General features: G+C 31.0%; 2 protein-coding genes across 2 annotated transcripts in view; one reads left to right on the forward strand and one right to left on the reverse strand.

Annotated features, from left to right (window-relative positions):
- Window positions 1-3,300: 3,300 nt before the first annotated feature.
- Window positions 3,301-15,758, forward strand: LOC129221908 (atos homolog protein A-like; the record flags this gene model as incomplete). Its single annotated transcript, XM_054856284.1, is given in 5 exon segments — window positions 3,301-3,412; window positions 4,044-4,205; window positions 4,285-4,344; window positions 8,742-8,917; window positions 10,843-15,758. Coding segments are annotated over 5 exon segments (679 nt in total), but the record flags the coding sequence as incomplete, so codon positions are not given.
- A 2,579-nt stretch (window positions 15,759-18,337) lies between these two features.
- The window catches only part of LOC129222505 (trichohyalin-like), a 167,371-nt gene continuing 163,186 nt past the window's right edge, over window positions 18,338-22,522 (reverse strand). The window contains exon 20 of the mRNA XM_054857017.1: window positions 18,338-18,382. Within this exon, the coding sequence (XP_054712992.1) occupies window positions 18,338-18,382 (45 nt within the window). The remainder of the gene's footprint in view (window positions 18,383-22,522) is intronic.

Here is a 22,522-nt window from a genome sequence, read left to right on the forward strand (position 1 = left end):
CCAAAAATTGTATCTAAATTTTCCTTAACGATATACAAGTTTAATGCGTACGTAACCTCGTTATAGGTAACATTTACCGTTACATAACCCATTGGAACAATTCTATCCCCTTTGTAGGTTTTAAAAATTAATTTTGTAGGCTGAATTTTCTTATTTGAAATTTTTCGGAAATTCTTCAGCGACATTATTGAAACGGCTCCACCTGTATCGGCTTCAAAGTTTACCCAATGGCCTTCGATTTGGACTTTTACCATTATAGGTTTCCTTGGTTCTTGTTCAGGCAGTGTACACTCTTCAGACTGAATTGTGTAAATAGGCACGGAATCAGTACCTTCATCTTCAGGAAAAGTTTCTACATCCACCTGTTTTTGCTTAACAGGTTTATTAACTTTATTTGCTTTGGCAGAAAAACATGCTTTTCCTAAATGACCAATTTTGCCGCATAGTTTGCATTTGTAAGTCTTGAACCTACATTCATCTGTAGAATGATTTTTTCCATTACATCGAGAGCATTTTCTATTATTTTTATCTTCAGAGCACTTTTTCTTCCGATATTGGCTCTGTTTCATTTCAGCATTATATTTATGAATTCCAGATTGCCTTCCAATTAATTCTGCCGTGGATTTATGAGATTTTTCCATCGCTAAAGCAATCTGTAAGGTTTGATTTAATTCAAGGTCATTTTCCTCAAATAATCTATCTAGTATTGCTCGATCTCTTAATCCGCTAACAAAAACATCTCGAAGCATCATATTTAAGACATCTGGTTTATACATACAGGGAATCGCTAATGAGCGAAGTTCTGCGATGTAGGCGTTAATCGGCGTTAATCGGCTCATTCTCGTTCTGCTTGCGGTTTAAAAATATGTGACGGCTAGGAATAATTAATGGCTTCGGATTGAGATGATCTCTTAATATGTCCTTGAGCGTTTCGAAATCTTTTTCCCCAGGGTTGTCGGGTGACAAAAGATTCTTCAGTAAATTGTATAATTTTGCTGACAAACTTGATATTAGCGTTTTCGCCCTTTTTTCTTTCGGGACATTTTGAATATCTAAGAATGCCTTGAAACGTTCTATAAAAGAATCAAAATTTTCGGACATTTCATCATATTTTTCAAAATTGACCCCTGTCACTTTTGACTCATTTGGGGTATCCACTTTGAGCTTGAGAGCTTGTACAAGGGCTTCATTTTGTTTTATGAGTTCCTGAACCAGGGCCTCCATTATTTTTCAATCCAAAATACAAAAATATATAAATTTCCTACCTTGAGCCGTCTTCGGGTAATTACCCTATCCTTTTTGAAACGAGAACACTGTTATAGCACTACATTAGTGGTTTCGTCACACACTCGTCGCCACTGTTATGGCTCCTTTTTAGGGAACCTACGCTCGCTGTAATATGTAATGGATTATTACTCATTCAGGAATTATAATACTAGACTTAACTATTCTAATTGCTACATTTACTATATACATAATACTATATACAAGACAGAGTGTGCCGCCAATGCGCACATCTCCGGAGTTCGTTCCGATCTGCCCCGTTCCTGAGAGGATGTTTTTCCTCAGTGACGTCAGTGACTTCTGACGTCACTGCGATTATGATAGCGGAGTTCAATTAGTTCGATACACCACACAATCTATAATAAAAACAGTCTATTTCCAAAAAGTAAAGCCTTTGATATAAATATTGCTAAATAACTATATCTAAAGGCTTAATTTGATAGTAGAACCAAATCTTTTGTGATTTTTACAAGTAGGAAATAAACGTTAAAAAAATAGCAAGTTTTTACATATGAGCTTTTCTAAAGTTTATCAGTGTCAATAAAAAGGGTGCAATTTTTTGAAAATTGCTAGAAACATACTATACTATCAATAAAATATAACAGATTGATTGTTTTTCTTTATAAATTACACATATGTTTGTTTTGTTTTAAAAAATTAATTACTTAGATTTTTTTTACAAAACCTTGAATATATCCGCCTGTACAAAACTATAAAATACATAGCATTTTATACAGTTTGTTATACAAGACACTCTTCATTTCATTCAGACCAAAAGATTGAATTTTATTTTTGTTTTAATCATCACAAATTTCTCTATATTTTGATTGTTTTCTATGAAGCTGTTGTTGCTTCATATTTTTGAAAATATTCTTAAAGTGGTTTCAATTTAAAGAACTGTTTTTTACCTAACAGAAAGTATTAGATGAAAATATACAACTAATGAAGAATGCCTTTTCGAATAACTTTTTACACTTCTTTTGTCTGTAGTTGAATTAATCTGACAATGCCGTATTACTTGATTTATTAGTGAAAAAAATTCCAAGATTGTAAAATAAAAAGCTTACTTTCCTTGTTTTTTTTAAAAATGAATTCTAATATTTGTGAAAGCTATTTTTCAGCTAAGTTTCAGTAGTGCTGTCTGGCATTTGGTTTGAGAAAATATCATTTAAATTAATCTTTAGCAAAATCTTCCCTTAACTCTCCTTGGAAGAGAAAAAAAAAAAAGTAAAAGACTAGTAAAAGGAAAATAAGAGAATCTCTCTTCTTTTTACTAGCAATTGCTGCCTGCCTAAAATTCACTACCTGCTTGAAAATAACAACATAATTCATGGATCATTTGCATATACATTTTTCTTTATTTTTTTTTATAAAATACAATGAATTTTACCACAGATTTTTTTAAATCATAATTTTTTATTTCTTTACTGTTTATGTGTGAATTATGTAAGAAATTTAGAAAGTAAGAAAGGAAAAAATATTAAATTGCGCAAATTGTAGCTTATTGCAGACATGTGTTTCAGGGTTACAAGTTTTCAATGCACAATACGTGAGCTAATGGATGAAAAAACATCTGACACATGTCTACAATAATCTGCAATTTGTGCTATTTACATTGTTATATCTTTTTTACTTTTGTAGCACAAAGGTGTTGATTCAATTATGATGTAAGAAATTGTTTATACAGTTAACTCTCGATAAGTTGAAGTCCCAAGGGACCGGCTAAAACGTTTCAGTCATTGGTAGTTCAAGTTATGAGAAGTTTCCACAACAATCTCAAGAGCTTGGGATCCAATGAAAACTTTGAGATAAAGCAATATTTGAGTTGTAAGCTTCGAGTTATCGAGATTTGACTGTATGTTGAGTTCTCTAAGCATCTGATAAATAACTTCAATATTCAATGACCAGAAATTTAAGGGAATAATTTAAATTATAATCTTTTATTCAAAACTATTTTATTTTTAATTAATCTTCTTAACTCTTCAATAACATTTTTTAAAAAACATTTCTATTCAGAGCACTGTTTGAGAAAGGGTCAGAAGAAATTGCTGAAAGAGAGGAAATACTTCATTTGAGCAACAGTGCACCAGCTTCAATATTTAGTAGCAGTCTACTGGGAACGTTTGAGGTTTGTTTGTGAAAAACTTTTAATGTGAATATTTTTTGGAAAAGTATGAAATTTTATTTGCCTGTTTTTGAATACCTATTTTAAATCCTTATCAATTGAGTATGGAAAAACTCACTAAGCAAATCTTTTGCAGCCCTTCAAAAACATTTTGTTCTAAAAATTTGCTTTTACGATTTAAGGAGATGAGAAAGTTAAAAAATCAAAGAAAAAATAATTAAATCATTTAGTTCAGTAGTGCATTGTTGAAAGGTAAGTCAAATTTGTACTATGTGAACGAAATTGTTTAATTATTTTTTAATTTCTCTGTAGTAAACTTGCTAGTTATTAAACATTTGTAAAGTTTAAGGAAGAAAATATAAAAATTAAAATAGTTGATTTTTTTTCAAACTAATTTATTTCAGAATACTGTCTTGAACTTTGACTAGAATTCTTGCTATCAAATGTTTCTAATTAATATCTATAGATATATTTGCATATTTATGTACATTTTTATTTATTCAATTATTTCATTTATGTGTATAACTCATAAAATAAAGATCTTGGGCATGTTTCAAGAATTTTCAAGCAAATAAATAAAATCTGATGGTTGAATTAGTTAATGCCAAATACTAATTTTTTTTCCTTCCTTCAGGAATCTGTTTTAAATGGTCGCCTTGAACCGGTTAGCACTGTGGAGGGCTTTACAGCTGAAATAGGTGCCAGTGGGTCATTTTGTCCACGTCATATAACTCTGCCAGTCACTGTATTTTTTTACACTTTGCAAGACATGGACAAAGTTACCTCTCCTTACCTAGTAAGTTAGCATTCCAATCCTGCATGAAAACTATTTGTTAAAAATAGTGATATTAAGATTGTTCTAAACATAATTTTAGGGACATATTGACTTGCGGAGGAAAGATTATCATATTCCTAAGAAAGGGACAGTACAAGTGGTATGTATTTTTCAGAAATTCTCTTTCTCAACCAATTTTTTTTTTTAAACGTGAACCAAATAGTTACCTCTCTTAAGCTAAGGCTAAGGCAGAGCTACATGCAGTGCAGCCTAATTATGATATCAAGAGACTGCAGTTTTGTCTTTGTTGTGGATTCATTATTCTGGAATAGTCTACAACTGAGCTGGAGGTAGATGTCATCTCATTGAAGCCGACACTACCTTCAAACTGGTAGCTAAACTGGTGTGCTAAGTAAATTTTAGCCAGTGGTGCACCTACGGAGTCTAGCAGCCCTGGCGAACTTAAGAAATTGCGCCCTCCCTCCCAAGGTTTCCCCGATGGGAAGTCACAGGGGGTCAGTGACCACCCAAAATATTTTTTTTTTTTTGGGGGGGGGCAGAGATTTGACTAATTGATTCGACAAATTAGGAGACATTATTGCAATTAAATATTATTTTCATATTTTAAATTGTTTTCAATGATGCCAAATATTCCTTTGATGTTATGATTTTATTCGGCAGATTGAGAGTTTTCCCCTTCACAAAATTTTAGTTCTCCCTCCACCATTTAACATAAATTTGACAAAACCAGTAATATTTGCAATTTGTTATTAAAGATAAATAATGTACGCTCTTGAACCAATTGAGAATAGACATTTTTCAGTTCTCCCTGGTATGCAAGTTGTGAGTATAAGTCTTTAGCTAAGTTATTGAATCGGAATAGAATTTCACGCTACGCGTAAAATCCCCCCCCCCCCTTTTTTAGAATTAAGGGTTGTCTTATTTTTTCTCTAGCTCTTCTTCTTGCGAGTATTTTTTTCCATTTCTATAAAAACATTTTTCTACTTATGTGATCAATTTTTTTAAAAAAGTTCAAAAAAAAAAAAATCTTTTTTTTAAAAAAGAGATCAGTCAAAATGCCGCCCCTGTCTGTGGCGCCACTGGCAAGAGCCACTCCTGCCAACCCCTTGGTACACTACTGATTTTAGCTCTATAAAATTGTTGATCATTTTTCGCTTGATTATTGTAAGTTGCAAATGGGGGTGCAAGATATATGGGGGTGTATTGTGCCACAACCAATGTTTGTATAAGAAGGCTTTACTTGATACGTGTTTATAGTGTGAAATCAATCAATCAAACAAAAAACCTGGTCAGACTCCAGTGACATCTGTTGAACTTTGTTGTAACTATTGTTTATACACAAATCATGCAGGTAGTTTTATTTTTAAAGTGAGAATTCAAAATTTAGCTGTGAAGTGTTCAAATTAATTTAAAGGCGAAGCTTTTTCTCCTCAAGAAAAGTGTTTGAAAATATATTTCAGGCAAAAAGTAAATAAATATGAAACTTTGTTTTCAAAAAGATTTAAAAAAAATCATAATAAGTTTTAAAACAAAATTCCATGAATACAAGCTGAGGAAGAGAGGAAGATGTTTCTCTCCTACTCATTAAACCAAGCTAAAATTATTTTAATGGAAAAAGTTTGATAACTTAAACTTATTCTAATTTTTGCAATGAAACATTTTCAAAATTATTTGAGCAATGTTAACTTTAAAGCCTCAATAAACATAATTAGGAGTTAGTTACATTGAATATTGATTATTTTTTAATGTATGCATTAAACAATAACTTTCAAACGAGCTCAAAAAAAAGTTTGCTGTTTGGAAATGAACGTTTTTGGTTAACTGGTTTAGTATAAGGCTGATAGTTAGTATGTCCTTATGATCAGAATGCATTATAACTCATATCATAAAGGAATACGTTGAATGTTAGAAAAGAAAAATTTAAATCATTTAAAGGTTAAAAAAAACGTTTTACATTGAACCAATAATGAATTAACCAATTAAAACATGCCAATAAAAATTACAAAAAATGAAAATATAGCAACTTTTCGTTAAAGATTTTTATAAACCTACTTTTTAATATTTAGAAAAACAGTTGAAGAAATTCCCTCAATATTTTGTTGGGATTAAACTTTTGCTTGTTTAAAAATAAATAAAACAAAATAATAATAATAACAATAATAAAAAAATTAATATCCATTTTGAATATAAATGGCATTCAAATGCTTAAGCATTATGAGGAAATTTAAAGAAAAAAAACGTTGTGTGTTGTAAAAATTAACGGAAGAATTAACAGACATGAAACATTTGTCACGTTTTAAAAATTATTGCCAAAATCGTCGAACGTTGCCGACAACAATGCTGTTAAAGTTTAAAATTTATGTATACGTTTTAAGCAAAAACAAGTTATTCCGTGTTAAATTGAAAAATAATCAACCAAGTAAATATATCAATTAATTTAAAAACAATGAAAGTTTAATCAAAATGCTGGAAGAGCATACAATAGCGGTAGCAATTTTAGCAATTGAAAAAGTTTTTGCCAAGTTGGCATGTTCAACGTCCTGATATTTCCCCCCAGATTTTAATGTGAATATTAAAAGGTAGGAAACGAAATTTTGCCAAATTTTGTGACGCTAAAGGATTACATATATATATTTTTTATCTTGGTGATTATTTTTCGTTTTATTTGTTGTCGCCGTGTTTGGTCTTTTGGTTGCAATAAAATGGAGCTTTTATTGTTGTCTAATATAGTTTCTTAGCGAATTATTTTACTTTTTATTGAAACTTTTAATGTTGTTTCGTGGCTTGTTTCACTAACTGGGAATTTTAACTTTCAATAAATATGCATGCAATAAAAATATATGTAGTAATAAAGCTTCGGATGCTTTTTGATGACCTAATTAATTTATTTGGTAAAATAGACATTATTGTCTTTTTTGTGAATTTTTAACTAGCGCGAAGTAAAATTATATTCACCACATAAAAAACGAGTGTTTAAATAATATGGAAATCTTGTTAAAATATTTCTCCAAATTAATTTTTACTTCTCCGTTATCATGTTACATAATCAGCTGAATGAATAAACTGAGTCATAAATTAAAAGTCTCTATAAATTTGAAAAATTAGAAAAGAGAAGCAAACATAATGGCTATGTAAGCCTATTTTTTCATATTTCGCCGGCTATGATGTAAGTGAAATTTTTCAGTTTTCGCCAAGTAGAGAGAAAACAACTCACCAAGCGAAGTGACATACCTATAACGGAAAAATATCGTAAGGGAAAATGTATTGGATTTTTACCCATGTTTTGAGAATAAAACGATTATTGTCGAAATTTTAACGACTGTGCCATTGAATACTTCCTTTAAATATGTAATAAAGCTATATATATTATAAACAAGTGCTCCTTCCTAGACTTTTTTTTTTCAATTTGAAGGAAGAGTAATGTTTGAACCCTTCTCGAAATTTACTCACATTAAATAGTATCTTAAAAATTTTAGTCGTAATGCTGAAAAATGCAAATGGTATTTATTCACTTTTATTCAATAAGACATAATGTGCTTCAGGAATGAATTTTTACTTCAAAGATTGAAAAAAACATCACTTTTTACTGCAGAATTTTTTTTTTTTTTTACTAATGTAAACAAAGTTTCCCTGGTTAAGGTATACCTTAGCTTTGCCATCAATCTTTGAGTTGAACCGCACCATTGCTGTGGTCGCTCATCTGGTTTGCTAATTCTGCATTAGCTACCAGTTTGTTTGACTCTCTTAAAAGATTTTTCGCCTCCTGCTCATGTGATTCCTATTCCGGGCTGATGAGTGCTAAAAAGCACGAAACTGCTGTCCTCGGATGGAATAACTGAGCTGGCGGTGTATTTTAAGCATATATTTTCAATAGTTGATTGTGATATCCTTTACATTGATTAATTGTTGTGGCCTTTTACCCTTAAATGTGTCGTGGACTAGATAAATTGTTTATATTAATGGAATGTATCAACCTTAAAAATACAGGATATAAAGCTGACCAATGGGAAAATCTTTTAGGTGTTTGGTGGATCAAAAGTGGCTCAACCTTGTGTAGTTTTTTTATGCAAGGTGGTACGCATTTTAAAAACTTAAGTTACTTGTAGTCATAGTTAACTATGTTTTAAAAATTGTTTTTATGTATTCAGCGCTATGAGTTTTCAACATATCTTCATTTTGGGCTTTTAGTTTCTAAAACTTTTGTGCCTCAAGAAGACTGTTTTTTCATTGTGTGTCAGGTTAAATAATTAATACCTATGGTGGTTTTACATATCTGTTACAGTTGCTTTAATATCAGTTTCTAGTTTTTTTAATTCTAATTTCTACATTCTTATGATTTGTTAATTTTGTATGAGTTAAAGTGGATACAACTGAAAAAAAAAAATGTTCTGGTTTTGGAATTGTTCCGGAAAATTCCATGATTCTAATTTGAGTAACATGGACAGAGATAATGTTATGTGCAAGAAATTTTTTAAGAATTTATTATTTATGTTACTGATTTCACAGAAATGAATCATTTGCCTTCCTCTCTTGCAGACATTGTTCAACCCCCATCAGACTGTAGTCAAGATGTTTGTTGTTAGGTATGACTTGAGTGACATGCCAACTAACTGCCAAACTTTCTTGCGTCAGCGTACTCTATACATGCCGTCTGATGCAACTGAAAGCGACACAGACGCACAGAAGTGGCTGCGATATCTCATACACTTAAGGTATAACCAATGTGTAATTTTTCTTTGATTGACTTGTAACGTTTTTGTTCAAGATGTCAATGTTTGTGTGTTTGATTGATATTATGAAATGGTTTATTGATATTTACAACTAGAATGACATGGTAATTCAACGCAGTATTACCAGTTCTAATGTAGTAGACATGAAATATCGATGGCGAAAAAAATATTTTCAACCTCGCAGAAGTCTCCTCACAAAATTAATGAAGTGATATGCAATTTATAGTAATTTGAATGCAATAATTTCAGGAAAATGCTTTCATTTTCTAGAAAAGTAGACTTTACTTAGTATACAGATTTTTATTAATTTTTTCCTCACAGGAGTTTTTTATTTGTTTATTCCCCTTTTGAAACAGTTACAATTTTTTCAATTGAGAAATGGTTGGTTAGAGTGCTTAGTCTGGAGTATGAAGCTGCTTTGTAAAAAAATAATCGAAATTGAAATCTTAAAGACGCCGGCAATCTTTAGTACTAATGTTAGGTAAAAACTGCAATTTAGAGCCTTTCCCCTTGAAGTTTTTTTAATGGAAGTTCTAAAAACGCATTTCATGCTGTAACATGTTAGGAGAATTGTTTGGGGCGTTTCTCTAAATTTTCTTGATATTTAAAATTACAATTTTAGACTATATGTGGAAAGAAGTAGATGGGTACTCTCTTTTGGACATTTTTCAAAATCTAAAGCCTAAAAATGCTTTTTTTTTTAAGTTGGGGATCTCTCCCCGGAATTTTTTGGAATCGAGACTCCAAAAAAGCAATTCTAAAGCTATCTCTGGGAATGATAAGGGAAGGAATGGTAGATTCTGCAGCTCTAGAAGCACTGATCCTAATAACACACTTTAAAGCTCTTTGGTGATATTAGATAAGGTAAGTTTTAGTCATCTTAGACTCTCTTTGGTCTCTTAGTGGGAGGTCAGTTTGTCACCCTCAGAAGGTTCCGCCTGGGACAGGAGTCTCTAGATTTTGTACTTCTTCACTGTAAACAATAATGAGCATAATTAAGAAGGCATGAGATAAGAAAAAAGCCTCACTGAATGTTATTGGTCAACAAATTATTTTTTTAGGCAAGCATTTTTTTTTAAACAAAAATGGGTAGAAAGAAACCTTTAAACTTTCTTTGTACCTTTTCTGTTAGGAGTAGCTAATCATGCACAGTAAGTACCAAAGGGGGAGGGTCATGGGAGTTATGACTCCCCCCCCCCTAAAGCGACCTAAAACTGTATTTTGCTGACCTTTATTTAAAAAAGGAAAAAAAAAAAAAAAACACCCCAGAGCACCTATTAGAACACAAAATTGCACTTTGAGCTCTTCCTTTCCATTACTTATTTATTTTAGTTGATTAATTCATTTATTTGCTTTTGTTTTGTTGTCTATTAATTGATTGATTCTTCTTCTATTTACTTGTTCATTTGATAAAAAATATTTTTAATAATAGAATAAAAAATATTTCATTAGAAAAATATTTTATTTTCCACTTTGCCCCATAAAAAGTGATCATTTTCCACTTCTATTTGAAGGTACAAATTGACTACCAAAAGCAAAAAATAATTTTTCCATGCAAGTTTTATTATAAAATACATTGCTCTTTCTTCATGTACTGTAAGTTTCAAAACAAACTTCCTATTTGTTCGCCTAAAAAAAGTTTTTATCTTAACTATACAGTTGGCTCTCTGTTTAACGACTTTCAAGGGACCACAAAAAATCGTCCTTAAGTAGAAAGCACCCTTAAATAGAATGCTTTTAACACTATAGTGGACCATCTGGGACCGTGAACAGCCGTCGTTAAATAGAGAAAGTCGTTAAATAGAGCGTCGTTAAACAGAGAGCCAACTGTATTTCACTTTGCCCTTGTATTTCCCTATTTTTAAAGCAACGTCTATTTTTTTAAATGAAGTCACTGTGTCTTGCAGGTTCATGAGTTCAAAATCTGGTCGGATATACCTTCACACGGATGTTCGAGTGATCATCTTCCGCAAAAGTGACTTAGATGCAGCCACGGTACATGGGCAACGACCTTATGAGCTCCGGTCTTTCATTCATGGGCCTATCAATCCCAAGTTCTCCTCGCACAAACCTTGAGCTTCGGGAAAGATAGAAACCCCTATCTGTGTACATAGTGTTAGAATACTCTTCCAATTGTGATCAAATACATATGGCATGTCCCCGTTTGACCTGGAAGACCTCTCTATTTGCGAAACCTTTAGTCCCAGATGCAAACTTCCACTTTCAAAAATGGTCAAAATAATGTGCAGAGTTAAGATATGAACAGTTTGAATTTAAAAAATAATTTAGTGAAAAAATTACAAAATCTAACTTTTTGTATGGTCCCCAATCCCCTACATTGTATTTAGGGAAATCAAAAGCATGAAAAAACAATTTGAACACAAAAAGTTTGAAATTTTAGTACAACCAACATTCACGCAGATATGAAACTAAAATTTTGTGACTCATACCACTTGACACTTGCATTGAATTGCATCTTTTTTGTTTTTGTGTGAGTGTGTGTGTAGGGGGGGGGATATAAGAACTAACAAGGGTTTAAAATCATATGGGGGCATAAAGTGTCTTTTTGAATTGTACGAGCTTTTGTAGGATTTTTACATTTCATAACAGAACATTAGTATTTCTTTTTCAATAGCAATAAATTTTTTTTTTTTTTTACTTTGACAACCTGTCATTCTTCTGAAATGGGGATAAGCTCCAATCTCATCTTTTGCACGGTCCCTCAAAACTTTAAACTCTACCTCCTTAAATTTTGGCCGGAAATATTTCAAACTTTTTGTGTTGGCATTTGTTTTTGATGGAAATTATTTCCTTAGGTGTAAGTTACAGGACCAAAGATCCGTATAAAATTTCGATATTTTTTTACTAATTTTCTTTTTCGCTTCCTATTTTCAATACTTAAAGTTTACACCTCATTTTGAACATTTTTGCAGTTGCAAGTATGCATCTAGGACTAACGGTTACAAAAATAGAGGTCTTGTATTTCATACGGTGGCATGCTGTATAAATATATATATATTAAGGCCTAGTAACATGTTTAATGATGATATGGAGATTTTTCAAATATATTAATACACATATACTTAGAGCTGTGGTTAACTTGTTGTCTATATATATAAATTATATATATATCTATATTATCAAAGTAAAGGGTGCACTAAAAGAATTTGTGTCTTTATTTTTCTGTTTTGTTTATTCACGGAAATAAAGAAATGAGAAGAGTGAAAAAAACATACTTTTTTTTTTTGGAAAATATTTATTCAAACCTGATATATTATGTACACATTGAAAACTATTCTTGAAAAGTACAGTTTTCTATATAGTTTTTATAAAAATTGATCTTAAAACTACTTATTTTTAGAAAAGGTGTTGTACTATAAATAGTTCTGAAAAGCAAGAGTTATTTTTCAGATGGATGATTCAAAGTTTTTTTTTCTGTTTCGAAGTACATAACAAATACAGAGTAAGAAAATTATTTATGCTTTATTTTGCTTTTCAAATTCATTCATAAATTCTCTCAGCAAATGTGGCTGTTTTTTTAGTTACTCTAAAAAACTTTACATTTGGTATAATGTTTAAGTATTTACAAAAAGTACATTGGAGACTTTTTTACATATGCACATAACTTAGGAAACATTCGTGCTTAAATGCTCCTCAAATTTAGATTTTGTTGTAATTTTTTAAATAAATGAAATACACTCAATTTCGTCTTAAATTAATCTATGTGTGAAACATTATTTAAACTATTTCTCTATCAGATAAACCCTTAATACAAAAGCAGATTCACTGGCCTAGCCAATAATTCTCTTCAAAGATGATTTTTTTCTGATAAAGAAGAGTTTCAAAAAATAATTCAGAACTTTTCTTAAAAACTAAATATTTTTTTTTCTGTACAATAATCATCTTCAGTTTTTAAAATTTAGTTTCTCAGTAGAAGTTGCTACTGCTTGACATAACTATAGACTAATTTTTTTCTGAAAAACTCTTCAAAAATTCTCCTTACTTTGAAAAGTAAGAGAGAAATGCTAATTCTCATCCATTTTGTTTTTTAACTTTGAAAGATTTCTTAATGATTAAAAAAATGTATTAAGACAATATATATGTAAGAATCTGCTATTGTAGTAACTATTATTGAAATCCTTAGTCTGAAAGTGTTAAACTACTACACGATAAATTAATTTTACTAAATTCTGGATTGTTGAAGTATTCAGGTTTTTTTTTTAAATTTAATCTCAAAATTTCAATATGATTTTTGAAAAAATAGCAGATAATAACAGTGTCACATAAATACATTACTATCTTAAAATTGTCTTTTTGTTATTGGCTACTGTGTCATATGTTCACATAATAGATAAAGAGCAAATATAGTACATGCATAAAAGTAGTAAAGAACTTCATCCATCTGCGACAACTTTTGTGGTTTGAAGCAGAAGCAGTGTTAAAAAAGCATTGGTAGTTGCTACATTTGACAAAATGATAACAGGCGCTCATAGGATTATATGGAGAAAGAGAGGGGACTTTTTTTTGGTCGAGAGTAATTTAGAACTTATTAAAAGTCCTTACTTTCATGTTAGTTTCAAAGCCCATGCATTCCAAAAAAAAAAAAATCTTACTTACAATAATTCTATGCTTTTATTTATTTCCTATTTAAAGAAATATACAAATGAAATTCTGTATGTTTTCTATTTTATGAAATTTTCTGCATCCCTTCTTTCTTCTACTCATATGGGCGCCCATGAGAATAATGTAGTACTGAAAAACTTTGCAAACTCTACTTGTTGTCACAATTCAGTCAGGTTAAACGATTTCGTGAGTGCACATAGTTGTTTTTCCCTACATATATGCAGACAAATTCTATCAGTGGTATCAAAATGGCTGTCTGTGAGCTGCAGCTGAGCCCTAACTCTACTATATATAGTTTGCAATAACACTATTAATGCATTTGAATTAAAGTCTTTCTGTTCACAAATTTAGATTCAAGTTAAAAAGGTCCACCCCCCCCTCCCGCACCTTTATTATTTATGGTTTGCTAAGAGCGATAAAGCATCTAAAGAAAACAATAACTTAGTCAAAACAGTCTCATATGTAACCGCTGAAAAAAAGGAAAATAAAAAGAAAAGTAAGGAATAAAAATCAAGTGAAGGAAAAGAGGAAATACAGTTTAACATTAAAAAAAAGATTTTTCATTAAATTCAGGTTTAAAGCAAATATAGAATTTTCAAACACATTATAAATTTCCACAGACTTTTTTTTTTTACAAACCTATTATAAATTTTCACCACAAACAAGTCGCTTAACTTTAATGGTCCCATATATTTAGATTTGCACGTCAGAACCGCTGCAGACCTCCACCAGAGTTTCCTCTGGCCTCGTCCTGCCATATATTTAGATTAGGCTATATGTTGCTATTTTTACTCATAATTTTATTTACAAAAGGGGTAAAAAAGACCTCAGCTGCCTTCTGATTTGTGTGCTAAGCCCACATGCAGTATGTATTTGAAACCACTGACTTACAATCTTAATTCTTTAATCAATGGAAATTATTTTTGCTAATCAAATTTTTTTCATTAAGTTTTTCAACATTCAGTTTATTAATTATTTGCGTAAAAAGGGGGAGACATCCAATAACTTGGGGTGGGGGGGGGGGAATTCTGCCAAACGTAATTTGTCTTTTTAACTTTCAAGAGTATGGAAACCCCCATTCTATCAGCCCTAAGACTTTTCTAAACCTTACCAATCTTTTTGATACTCATTATAGCCTATTGCAAAACTGACACACTGCAACTGGTTCTTTAACTCATTTGCTGTAAGTAACATAGTTAAGATTTTGTTTTTTTAAGCATTTAAAAAAAATTCTATCATTTGTTGCTCATATTTATGAGAAGGAAGTTCTTTTTTTTTTGCATATGTTATCAATATGAATACATTCATATCTGTTTCCCAATTGATTGGTGTAAAAATTCTGCTCCATGCTTTGTTTACATTTGCGAAATAAAATTTCATTTATAACACTACACTACCTGCGGTTTAACCAGCTCTGGTTTTTTGATCTAGAGCAGGAGCACCCCCAAAAGTCTTGATTGACGGGAACATGGAGGTCTCTGTGACCACAACAGTTTTAATGTGCGCCAGTCACCATTAGCATACATGTTGGATGTTTGATAGGCATCAAATAAGGGACCCTAAGAACCAACTCCTTACCGATTAGGCTACCACAGCTGCTCATTCGTACCTGGCATTGACAACAAGTTTGACAAATCTTCAATTTGGCAAGGTTTCACCCAAGTTACTGAGAGTCTCCCAGAATATAATAACATGAGTAAATTTTTTCTTTGATTCCGTCCTCTTATTTAACTTTTTTTTTCCACCTCTTCCTCTCCTAATGTTGTGAATTATTAGTTAATGTTTAAACTCTGCTATTTGCCGTGTCCAGTAGCAGTACATTATCAGACGATGCTTTCCTTTTGCTGTCAGTCTTCAATGAGAGCACGGAAAGCATTTATTGCCAATATCTAATTACACTGTTTTCATCTTACACTTATTGCAAGATAAAATAGTGGCTAGATTATGTGTAAAGGCCAGGATATTATTGCAAGGCATGAAATATTTAATTTATTGTTATTTGTTTTGTTGTAGCTCTCCATAAAATATTGTTGTGTTGTTTGTCATTTATTAATTTTAAGTATATGAAGTGTTTAGTTTTAAAATCATTTAAAGTATTTATTTTAACTGAAATTCCCCAATAATTTTACTTAGATATTTACTTTGTATCATCTGTTTTATTGTCGAGACTTATAAATAATAAAGACTAATTTTTATATAATGGAAGTTGTTATTCTTTCTTGGCCGCTGCAGTAGTGAAAATTCTAGTTAGAAATTACATGCAAAATGGAATGCTAAAGCGTAATTAATTACAAAATGTATGTTCTTGGAAGGTTAAAATTTCATGTGTTTTTTCAATGGTACTAGGAGGTAGATGCAATTGAATTGGGATCATATCATTATTGTATTATTCCATTTTAGTAGACAACATAATATAGAAATCATTTTAATTATTCTCGTTATGTAATTCCTTAAACTTATTGTGTGAGCTCTCAAAAATTTTAAACAATATGCACATAATATTAAATGATATCACGAACAGTATTAATTGCATTGGGTTAACCTTTGTTAGAGTTAGAGAAGTAGTTATCGCTTCCTATAAATTCTTAAAAACTGCAGAAGAGAGGGGGGGGGGGGTGCTAGCATTTAGATTGCAATTCTCAAATAAAGTAGACTAATTACTGGTTACGTTAGTTAACCTTGTTGTTTCTGCACTTTGGACCAACAACAATATGTTGAATTCTGACCAAATTTAATTTATGATATAAATCTGTCCACAAAGCTGTCAACTATTGTGTGCACCATCGATCAATGTGATGCAGTGCCCTCTTAGATTGAGTTATTGCAATCACATTAACTTAAATTAAAATGTTTGTCAGTACTTTTATTTGCAGCTAAAACAAACTACCTCACTTTTACATATAATCAGAGATACAGCTCATTTCTTTCTTGCAAGTGGAATATACGAAAATATTGATAATAGTGATCTATTTTATAAAAATTACCCACATAATAAGCATAAATAAAATTAACACTACATTAGGAATGAACATTAAATTTAAATAATCTTTTGGAAGCATTCAAAATTTTGATCGACTCGGACAGGAAAGGGAGAACCAGAAACAATTGAATTTCACGACCATTTTACGACATTGGTGGTTGGTCCCAAGTACAGATTTAATAATTATTGGTATTGAAATTTGAGAATTCACCTTTCAAGGAAAATTTGTTATTGCTGTTACTTAACAGGTCTTGCCAAATAGGCAAGACCAGCTGAAGACCAATATTCGTAGATACAATGCTAAAAAAAAAAAAAGAGATAGTGACTTAAGTCTCAAATCTTCCATCTTGAGTTCCAGGCAAGTGAAGGGATGATCAGGAGTCAGAGGTGTATTTTTTGCTAATAGGAGAGATCTTTTGACCCTTTTCAAATCAAAGACACTTCAACTGTCCACTTAAGGTGCATTCAAAGACATTTTTTTGAAATATAACTTGGACATTTTTTTAATGTTATTTTTTAACTACATTTGTTTCAAAACTGGAAAAAATGTATAAACAAGCTTTTAAAACATTATTTTTCAAAAAAATTGGACAAATTTGAAGAAAAATAGAGAAAAAATTTGTCTTATGCTAACAGCAATGAACAAAATTTGGTTCCAATCACGCATAGATCCTTGTAGTAATACACTTGTATGACACTTAATGTGTGTTTTGCTCTAAAAGATTTTTTATTTTTCAAGATAGTTCTGAGATATAGCTAAACAAAGTTACTATACCGGCATTTTTTATGTAAACAAATGCTTTTGTTTAAACTTAACGACATAAAAACATTACTTAATTCTGAAATCCAGCTTAGCTTTTAGAGGAAAACATCTAGCATAATGCAGAGAACTATCTCAGAAAATTTCTCATCAATTCTTGAATAACTTTTTGTGATATCATTGTTACAGTAGACAGCATTCTTCAAAAATATGATTCTTCAGAAACGCATTTAAATGCAACTTCCGGTCTGAAGTTTCATGTACGACTCTGTAATAATGCAGCTATAACTCCAGTTGTAATTTACATGGAGTAAAAACTAAGACAGCTTTGTAAAGATAATCAGATTACAAAACGGAATCATAAAAAAAAAAAATAATAATAAAAAAAATTGATATATTTCATCGAAAATGTCTATTTTAACGCAGACGGATGGATACCTTAATAGTCTTGGGCTTAGCCAATGGGAGGTTTTAGGGTTAAAACCCCTCCCAGAATCCTTGGTTCTAACCTATATCTTAATGTGGTAGTTAATATACAGGGCAATTATGAAAAAAATCTTGTGGATGCACTACTGGTTGTGTATGTATGGATATCTTCCAACTCCATAGTACATCCCGGCTGCTTGTTACCGTACCAGTTGTGTGCCGGAGAGAGAGAGAAAATTAAGTTTCCTTGATCTATTGGAGTTATATCATACTGTTTGATGAGCAAAAAATAAAATGACAATAGTCAAACTTCCAAAGTACCTTCCATGGGAAAATATCATGTTTCGTGCCTGTTCCAAAATTACTAGTATCCATGGAGTAAGAAGTTGTAGAATTTGATGATTCTCGTTTCTTTCTCAACATTTCTGATGATGTGAAACATACCTGGAAAAAAGTGTATAAAAAAGCAAACTTTTTACATGTTGTTGCACGGGAAGAACAGCGCAAGCCACGCATCTCGGATGCACTTTTATACAAGTTCATAGGCATTCTTGATTCGACACTGTGGAAGCCTTTCGTTGATCAAGTTATCATTTCACTAAGTTCACAATTATCAGGCTTCTGTTGCAGGGAACGGCGTTCGAAATTCGTAATCTCTCTGAAAAATGAAAAAAATAATAATATGAGACGAGGAAAAATCATTTTCATAAGCATTTAATTCAAATTAGAAAAAAAAAAAATTAAAAGAAAAGAAAATCATTGAAGGACTTTAATGCCTACGGTTTAAACTGTCTATGTTTTTAGTCAAAACTTAAGAAGTCCACTTACAACACTTGCTTTTCACTTACACCTAATATCATTAGCAGCTCGTAAGGAGGGCAATTGCCCCCTCAGTTTTAAAAGTAAAAAATCTTTGGCCCTCCACTTTTCTAAGTTCAAAATTAACGATCGATTTATTTGATCGATTCACGTGCTTAAAGAACGAAGAACCGACTTAATGAGTGTGACTTTTTTTATTTTTCTCAACCCAGACAACCACAAATATCTGTTAGACATCCAAAAAGATCCACCACATATCGAGATATCTGCTGGATATTTTAGTTATCTGGCAGACATCCAGGAATATCCAAGTCATGGATTTGGAGTTTCTAATATCTACCAGATATCCAGATTGTTACATGTTTTAGATATGGATATTCGGATATCCATTGGACTTCTGGGTATATCCAAATCGTGGATTTGGATTTTTTTCATATCTGTGAGATATCCAGACTTTTACATGTTTCAGATATAGATATTTGGATATCCTGTAGATAACTATACGATAACCTCCATGTTACATAGCAAATGTCTAGGACATATCTTTTTCAAGATATCTCTTAGATATTTGACTTATAGATATTGTTGGATTTATTTACATTCAGACATCTGCATGAAATTGTTTTATTTTTCATGTTTTATTAAAAAACAATATTTTTTTACTGCATTGAAATGTGTGACAAAATAGTGTTAATTAACTGTAACTTAAACGCTTGAGGCCTCGTGCTCTCCACATTTTACAAAACGTTGTTAATCAGTCCAGCCACGCCATTTCTCTCGCTTCTTGTGTTCTGTTTTGAACGCAAGCGGTCGCTGAGCTCAATACTTTGAGTTTGTATTATGTATTAATTTGTATTAGTTTATTTCTTCGTGTTATAGTGCATATATTTTTATATACGTTGGTTTAATTTGCATTCCAATTATTTTGAATTTTAGCTGTGATTTTATGCTTTGTTTTGCTTAATAATTCGTATTAATAAAATTTGTAGGTGAACAATTATTTAGCATTATTTCTTTTCAATCGTTATAGTATGTTTTTGACATAACTATGTTCTTTTTTAGCAAAACTAACTTAATGGTTTAACAGTTGCAATTCCTTTTCTAGCATGCTTCCCAATCTTTTATTTAATTTTTTATGTACAGTACTTGATTTTGTGTATACAAATAAAGATCTTTGAGCTATTTCTGTGGGTTTCTCTAAATTTTCAATAAAAAGATTAATTTCACTAAAATATTTGTCATAAGATATAATTTTTATATATTATAATTGTTATGAGATATAATTTTTCAGCTTCTCAAAAAGTGGAATGAAGTCAAGATTACAGTTCCAAACAGAAAAAGCAGGGAGAGTACAGGAAATGTTGATTTTTTTTTTTTTTTTTTACAACTCTGGAAAATGCAGGGAATTTTGTTTTTAATTGAAGTGGCAAAAACCAATGCCCAAATATGTGAACTTCCAAAAAAGAAAATAATAATTGGGAAAAAAGAGAGATCAATAACAAAATAAAATTAAGAGATGGTAATTTTTACTTTGATTTTTTTTTTTTTTTAAATTTTGCTTTAGTACGTTTTTAACTGTCTAGCATAAAAGCAAACATTGTTTATTACTTTGTTCGACATAAATCTTGAATTTCATGCTAAAAGACCTTTTTTTTAAAAAAATAAAATAAACATTACCTAAATTCAGTCACAATGCTATTATTTCAGTTATGATTACTTTTTCTTTATATTATTGGAGGAGAAATGAAGGAAAACTCATCCTTTGTATGAAAGAAAAAAAAAGGAAATCTGTAAGTAATTACTACAAAGTTTGTAAGACGAATATAAAAACTCAATTTTTTGTATTAATAAATAAGTTATTTATAAATAACTATCAGTAACATGGCTGTTTGACTGCATTGAGCCTGTAAAATTGTATACATTTATAAATAACTTATTCATAAGTTTAAAAAAACTTCGATTTCTAAAGCCCTAAATCTTTACAACTTCATACTATTTGAACAATAAGATATCGTTTATAATATTATAGAAATTAAAACTTTTCGTAAGAATTATACAGTGAAAGACATGTTACTAATTTGTTTAATATTTTAAAGCTGTAAGAAAATTTACAGGTTTAAAAATCATAACTTTTTGTATTAACAGATGAGTTAGTTATAAATATCAACACTTTTACTCATATTATCAGTAAATGGGCTGTTATAACTGCATTGGGCCTTGAAAATGAAGATATTTATAAATAATTTATCTTTTAATGCAAAAAATGCGATTTTTAGACCAGTAAATTTGCTTACAGCTTTAAAGTATATTTAAAACTACATCAAATCCAGAAAACATAGCTTTTGATATCTCATATACATCTAAGAGATTTAAAATGCATATCTATTTCATAACTATACGATATCCTAGAGCTATCTGGATATAATATCGCTTGAACATGAAAGAGATATCTATAGCATATCCAAAAGCTAACCAGGGACGTAACTAGAGGGGGGCAGACGGGGCTCGTGCCCCGGGCGCCAGATTTTGGGGGCGCTAAAGTGACTAAATAAATGCTTAAATGTAATTTTTAAAAAAAGAACTAGTTATTAGAAGCCCCCCCCCCCCAAAAAAAAAAAACACACACGCTGTGCAGGCGCTGACAGAAAGTTTGCATAGGCAGCGGACTTCTTTATCACTGCCTAATTCAAATATGGCTTCCATTGGTGAAACAGTTCAAAAATGATACCAAATGGAATGTTATTTATCTATTTGTTCTACTGATTAAAGAGTTCTCCATCACGGTATAACGAAAAGTTACATTACAAGACATGTGTAAATTGCAAATCCATTTTGTGTTAAATTCGTCCTTGGCTCATATGAGGCAGTGAGATATCTCCAAATTTTTAATTTTGCCACTTGCATCCCTTTGCTTCTCATTGCCTCAAATGTAACCGTCTCCTCCGTGATTCTGCTCCATTTGCGTTGAAATTTGATAGTTAGAAAGAATTAAATTTAAGATTCATTTAAGATCTGAATTTTAGGTTTAATTCTTGTTTATTGTATATATAGTTCACCATGTGGTGCGTTTAGCCCAATATGATATTCTGCCGTGCATATACTGGAGCTTATACACCCTCTCTTCAGTTTGTAGTTTAATTTTTTGGTCTTTTGACCATACTTATTGAATCTTCCACGGCTGATGAGCTCTTGATTCAACCTTTCAACTTTTTATATTAATTGCTGCTTGTATTTTTCTTTTTCTCATCATTATTATTCTTAAAAATTGTTTAAAACTTGTTATTTGGCTTGTATATTTTATATATTTACTTGGCTTTTTAGTTTTGCAGCGATGCGCATCTATGGGCTTTTGGTTTGGTCTTTTCAATATTCTTCACTTGTATTATAATTATAATAATAATAATAATTATATATATATATATATATATTAGGGTGGTCCTTATTTTTGAAGTTGTAGATATTTTACACGACGCCCCCTCAATTTGTTCCATTATACAAATAAATGATCCATGCAAAATTTTAAGCCAATCCATGAATATTAACACGTGCCCCTAGGGCCCCTTTTTTGAGTTTCGAAGAAAAAAATTGCAGATTTTCTCATTTTTATGTAAAAAATATTCCTAGATTTCATATTTAAAGTAATTTTGAACCTAAATAGATGTTGCTATTTCCAGACCAGCCATTCTCTCACTTTTATTCTGTAAAATTTTACATATTACATAGGGTACATGTACACCAATGGACTGGGGACAGGCATAACGCTATTCGCGCTCGTTTCAAACCAAGCGGCAGGGGAACATTTATTTTAACCATGATGGACACAAGGGATTCTAAAGGCTATTAATTAATGACCTAGGCCATTAATGAATGATTTTTGACAGCAACAAATTGCCTCCTCTATGCTTTGGGGGTGTTGATTTAGAAAATATTCTGCTTATGTTATAAGGTGTGGCAAAAAGGGTCACTAGGTTTCCATGCT

This window comes from Uloborus diversus, chromosome 5 (genome assembly GCF_026930045.1).
Source record: "Uloborus diversus isolate 005 chromosome 5, Udiv.v.3.1, whole genome shotgun sequence".
NCBI classification, from domain to species: Eukaryota; Metazoa; Arthropoda; class Arachnida; order Araneae; family Uloboridae; genus Uloborus; species Uloborus diversus.